The 6315-nt window shown below is 45.2% G+C and overlaps 1 protein-coding gene across 2 annotated transcripts in view; it reads right to left on the bottom strand.

Moving 5' to 3' along the window:
• Positions 1-1008: 1008 nt before the first annotated feature.
• PITPNM1 (phosphatidylinositol transfer protein membrane associated 1) overlaps positions 1009-6315 on the bottom strand; it is a 32427-nt gene continuing 27120 nt past the window's right edge. For both annotated transcript variants that reach the window (XM_066611329.1, XM_066611328.1), the window contains exons 21-24: positions 5956-6105; positions 3136-3319; positions 2791-2919; positions 1009-2630 (exon numbers count right to left, since the gene is read on the bottom strand). In XM_066611329.1, the coding sequence (XP_066467426.1) occupies positions 2376-2630; positions 2791-2919; positions 3136-3319; positions 5956-6105 (718 nt within the window). In that variant the 3' untranslated portion in view covers positions 1009-2375. The remainder of the gene's footprint in view (positions 2631-2790; positions 2920-3135; positions 3320-5955; positions 6106-6315) is intronic.

The raw sequence follows: 6315 nt of genomic DNA, 5'->3' as shown, positions 1-6315 counted from the left end.
CCTACTTTTTAGAATGAGAAACTGTCAGGACCCACCTGAAGTGATGTCATGGCTGGAAGTGACATCATCAAGCAGGAAAGTGTTTAACAATTCTGGGCTGCAATTCTACCCACACTTACCCAGGCGTAAATCCCATTTACTATCACTGTTAAAAACATATACATAGTAGTTAAAAGTAAAGATCTGTAACATTTCCCAAAATGCAGTCAACATACAATATATTAAAAAATAAAATATTGAAATGAATGGGGGGGCCCCACCTGAAATTGTTTCACAATCCACCTAGTGGGTCCCAACCAACAGTTTGAAAAACACTGTTCTAGATGTTTGAGTAATGATGCTGCAAGGCAAGAAATAAGCAACTTAGATCAGCACCATGGGTCACTTGAAAATTGTTCACATGGGTCATGGTCAATATGTGACCATGGGAGATGAGGGAAACTTCTCTGGTAGCACAGCACCATTTTGTCTAATTGCTTAGTTCCAGAACAGTGACTCTTAAACTGGTCTTTAGCTGCAAGTGCAAATTTGTTGAGTTTATGGTTTTGGAAGTTGACCTGTTTAGTTGTGGGTTGGGAGGCCACTGTCTCTCCGTATTATCTTGACTGCAGTCTCTCTTGTTCCATACAAGTCGGTAGAGTGGAATATATTGCCTTGTCTTGTATGGGAAAAGGGCTAAAATCAGGAAAATTGTACATGCTGGAAACCATTTCGGTCCTTGCTTCACTTCTAGTGCCAACAGTCCATTCACTTCAGTGGAATACAAGGAAATGGCTCACTAGCTCCTCAACAGTCCTCTGGCAATGCAGCCATTGTGTTCATAGAGAGGAACGCTGCCCTACAAGGATGAAGCTAGTCTCAAGCTAAATGGTGATTTTATTTCCTTCTCCAGACGCACATCTCTTACTAAAAAAAAAAAAAAAATTAAACAAGCCTGAAGGTTAATAGTGCTGTTTTGCCTTGTTCAGACATTGGCACCAGCATCTTGCTTCACAATGTATCCAAAATATAGTTAGGTACCATTTACACTTTATTTTCTGTAAATAAAAATACATGCCAGGATATAAAGGTATCCCAAATGCAGCTGACATTTGCAAATGACATGAATTTGCACAATAAATAGTCAGTGTCAGTAAATAGGGGGCAAAACTGTCCTAGCTTATTTTCAGTGCTCCTTGCATTTCCGACCTCTGACCTTTGCCTTTTTCTTAGTTAAATCTGAGTACTCCTACCTCAGCAATCACAAGGAGGTCTTTCCCTCCCTCAGTAGAAGTTTCATGAGGTTCATAGCAGAAGGTTCATAGCATGTCCTATTTGGGTCTTCACACAAGTCTTTTGTATTTAGTCCTCCTGAAGTAGGAAGTCTCTCTGTTCAGCAACAGGGTAGCCCTAACCTTTAAATCTCCTAGAAATACCCAGATTTTGTTTTAATCTAAAGAGGATCTAATACTGAACTTAACATCAGCAGCTGCTTCAAGACACATACATTTGCTATGTAAGTTTTTTATTTTGTTCAGTTTTATAACACATTTAAAGATTAATGTAAACCCACCACAAATCCTCCAAAACAGGATTCTACTCCCCACCACCTGGTAATTCTGATGCAATGAAATAAATATCAAGTCCTCAGCTGAGTTTCTCCCACATCAAGGAGGAAGTATGAATTCATTCTTATTCCCGAATATCCTGTGCTCTCACACTGGACACAATACATGCACAGGACAGTAGGTATCATGCAGACACCCAAAGACCAGGGTACAGGCAGGATTAGACTGAGAACTGTGCTAGGGGCTGGAGCAAGGCATTCAGTCTTGGCAGGAAAGGGAAATCCCTGAAGTCTATTTCCCCAGCTACCCCCATCCCAAAGTGATATGGGAAGACCTAAGAATTGTTGGGACTTTTCAGGGATGAGGGTTGCACCTACTAACACCTCACTTGGGGGACTGGAATATATTTCAGTAAGAAGAGATCTAAAAAAAACCTGTAAAGGGATGGGAATGTGATCAATCAAATTCACAGACAAAAATAACACAGCTTAAGTTAGAGTAATATGAACACCCTCAATTCTTCCCTCAACCCCAATCTCCAGGTATGAGCTGAGGGACATGGCTGAGCTGTGGGTCAAAGGGGGACCACAACAGAACAGCAGTTCACTGGAATTGATGGGAATGGAAGCAACCTCTGGGATGACGTCAAAGTTCTTCTCTTTGTCCTAGTGGCCCTGCAAACCAGCTTCTGGCCTCTGCTGGGCAGAGCCATCTCTTCCCTCCTCTGTTGCTCTTGGCTCCTCTTCTCGTGCAGCCACGGACCCTCACAGGCTCAGTCATAGCACCAGCCACTGTAATTCAGAAAATTCAGAGACTTTCCCACAGGGCTCACTCCTCGCTCTCCAGCTTGAGGCTGACGCTGCGCGCCTTGGCTCGCGGCTGGGTGCCTGCCGACCCATCACGTTCCACTTGGCTTTGCCCCCGCGAGCGCAACAGCTGGCTCTGCTTGCGCAGGAAGTCAACAGGAGCAGGGCAGCCATAGCTACCTTTGCCCAGCGTGGGTCTTGTTGTTCCCTTTGGGGAGTGGGCAAGGGACGCTGCTTCCAGCTGGGCCAGGTGCGCAACGTAGCCATCTGATAAGAACTGCAGGGGGAAAGAGATTACAGCAGTTGAACATTACTCTGTCTTTCAGCTCCCCCTCATCTCCACTTCTTGACGAGCCACAGACTGTGGGCCTCAACCTATTCCTCAGCCAGCAGGACTTCAGCTAAGCTGGTGGCCCCTTCAAAACAAAACTCAATACCTGGCACTGATTTTGCAGTTTTTTCACAGCTCGACCCACAATGTAGATTTGAGTAGCAGGCAGACCTAAGGAGCTGTAGACAGAGATGTCCTTCGTGGATCCATAGCCAGCCATAATGGTGACTTCTGCCTGCAATAAATGAAGACCAATGCTAGTGATTTTCTTGCTGTGCTCCCCCCTCCTGTGCGCTTTCAAGTTCTCCCACATGCATCACTGGTTGTAAACAGAGCCATTCCTTTATTCTGCCCAACTCTCAACTGTACTAAAGATCTTCCCAAACAAACAACATCTGTCCCTTTAGCCAGAACGTAAAGGTATCCCAAAGGTCAGCAAGTACCTACGTACCTCCTGCTGCAGGCCCTGTAGAAAGACAGCTTTCTGACGCAGGGGGTCATGTGTCAGACCATCACAGAAAGAGACAATGCCATGGGGGAAATTGTGCTGGGTGAGCCAGGCCACCACACGATGCTTCTGCATGTCTGGACGCCCAGTCACATAGATAATCATATAGCCAGAATCCTGCCAGTGCCTAAAGATGTGAAGAAAAGATGACATTCAGAACTGCACATTCATCCTAACTGCCCTTTGGAGCACAGGAGTGAATGGGTTGCAGTTGGAGAATGAGAGAGTGACAAATACAGATAAGGCCTACTAGAAGGCCTACTTACTCTTCTTTACAAGCCCAAAGTTCCACTTAGAACAGCATTCTATATCCAAGAGTGGTCCTGCTGAAGCCCCTGGGAAATTCACAAGCAGGACACAATGTTGACGGCCACCCCCAGCATCTTACTCAGGGGAATGCAACCTCTTGACATGGTGAACACCTGTCCTCCATAATTTGCCTGATCCTCCCAAAACCCAAGGTAGCAGCCATGACCACATCTAATGGTAATCATTTCCTTAGGTTAAGAGTGTGTAGCATGAAGAAGTTCTTATTGCAAAGAGGCAAGGAGGAGAAAATGAGAAGGCGTTCTGTTACAAAGGCATATTGTTGGAATGGGTTAAGTATGGATCACAGGAATAAACTCTTGAGAGCCTTTCAGATATAAGCCATGTCAGAGCCCAGAGAGCAGTTCACCTCATTCAACTTCTCACAGAAAATACAGCAGGCACTACAACACCTTTCTTAAGCAAATGTGAATTTCACACTGTCAAAACAAAAGCCAGCCTATCTTTAAAAAGGGAAAGAGGGGGGACCTGGGAAACTATAGGCCGGTCAGCCTAACATCCATACCGGGTAAGATGGTGGAATGCCTCATCAAAGATAGGATCTCAAAACACACAGACGAACAGGCCTTGCTGAGGGAGAGTCAGCATGGCTTCTGTAAGGGTAAGTCTTGCCTCACAAACCTTATAGAATTCTTTGAAAAGGTCAACAGGCAAATGGATGTGGGAGAACCCGTGGACATTATCTATCTGGACTTTCAGAAGGCGTTCTACACGGTCCCTCACCAAAGGCTATTGAAAAAACTCCACAGTCAGGGAATTAGAGGACAGGTCCTCTCATGGATTGAGAACTGGTTGGAGGCCAGGAAGCAGAGAGTGGGTGTCAATGGGCAATTTTCACAATGGAGAGAGGTGAAAAGCAGTGTGCCCCAAGGATCTGTCCTGGGACCGGTGCTTTTCAACCTCTTCATAAATGACCTGGAGACAGGGTTGAGCAGTGAGGTGGCTAAGTTTGCGGACGACACCAAACTTTTCCGAGTGATGAAGACCAGAAGTGATTGTGAGGAGCTCCAGAAAGATCTCTCCAGACTGGCAGAATGGGCAGCAAAATGGCAGATGCGCTTCAATGTCAGAAAGTGTAAAGTCATGCACATTGGGGCAAAAAAACAAAACTTTAGATATAGGCTGATGGGTTCTGAGCTGTCTGTGACAGATCAGGAGGAGATCTTGGGGTGGTGGTGGACAGGTCAATGAAAGTGTCGACCCAATGTGCGGCGGCAGTGAAGAAGGCCAATTCTATGCTTGGGATCATTAGGAAGGGTATTGAGAACAAAACGGCTAATATTATAATGCCGTTATACAAATCTATGGTAAGGCCACACCTGGAGTATTGTGTCCAGTTCTGGTCACCGCATCTCAAAAAAGACATAGTGGAAATGGAAAAGGTGCAAAAGAGAGTGACTAAGATGATTACGGGGCTGGGGCACTTTCCTTATGAGGAAAGGTTACGGTGTTTGGGCCTCTTCAGCCTAGAAAAGAGGCGCCTGAGGGGGGGCATGATTGAGACATACAAAATTATGCAGGGGATGGACAGAGTGAATAGGGAGATGCTCTTTACACTCTCACATAATACCAGAACCAGGGGACATCCACTAAAATTGAGTGTTGGGCGGGTTAGGACAGACAAAAGAAAATATTTCTTTACTCAGCGTGTGGTCGGTCTGTGGAACTCCTTGCCACAGGATGTGGTGCTGGCGTCTAGCCTAGATGCCTTTAAAAGGGAATTGGACAAGTTTCTGGAGGAAAAATCCATTATGGGGTACAAGCCATGATGTGTATGTGCAACCTCCTGATTTTAGAAATGGGTTATGTCAGAATGCCAGATGCAAGGGAGGGCACCAGGATGAGGTCTCTTGTTATCTGGTGTGCTCCCTGGGGCATTTGGTGGGCCGCTGTGAGATACAGGAAGCTGGACTAGATGGGCCTATGGCCTGATCCAGTGAGGCTGTTCTTATGTTCTTAGTTTACTTGACAAACGCTTTGTTCAATAAAGCCATCTTGATAGTGTTTTGCAACTTGGAAAAAAGGAAACAGGCAAACCACCTTAATATAAGCTAAGCACAGATGTGCAAGTGTGAACAATAGTGGTTGAAACTGGTGCTTCAGGTTATCTTTTTTCCATGTGTTGCAGAGCAATGACATTTTTTTTTAACTTTTCTATTTCTTTGGGAAAACTGCACCTCCATCTGTGACAGGGATGTGAAAGCTCAATTTAAACTATGCTTTACGTTCATATCTTAAGTATGCCCCTTCAAAGTTCTGGGAAATTTGGAAAAGAGAATTTTGCAAGATCAATCAGGAAACAGAGCAGTTAAAGGATCTCATTGCCATCTCCCTCCCAACATTCCTGACCTACACTTTGGACCACTAGCAAAAGGGAAGTAGTGGGCCACCAGAAGAGGAGGATATATGGGGTCTTCAATGGGGGCTATTACTTACCTTACCACATCAACAGCACCAGCACGCACCTTGGGGTCACTCCCCATAATTGAAACACTGGCTGTGAAGGAACCATCAATACTGAAGACCACACAAGGTGTGGACTTGGCTACTACAGTCAGAAAGCATTCGGCATAAGTGTGATCCCCTCTGTGGAGACAAGTAAAATGGAGCCAGCCATTCACAACATCTGTACATGCCAACCTGCCAAGAGATACTCCCACCCTCTCAAGACCAGCAATGTATGGCCAACGCCTTTAAGAGCTCATGATTAACATACACCATAAGGATGGTGGATCTCCTTCTGCAGCTTTCAACAAACAAGGAAGGGATAGGTCACACAAGCTCAAATAAGATTTA

Source organism: Tiliqua scincoides, chromosome 1 (assembly GCF_035046505.1).
Source record: "Tiliqua scincoides isolate rTilSci1 chromosome 1, rTilSci1.hap2, whole genome shotgun sequence".
NCBI classification, from domain to species: domain Eukaryota; kingdom Metazoa; phylum Chordata; class Lepidosauria; order Squamata; family Scincidae; genus Tiliqua; species Tiliqua scincoides.
The sequence above is the reverse complement of the archived record's forward strand: the minus strand, read 5'-3'. Positions and strand labels throughout refer to the sequence as shown.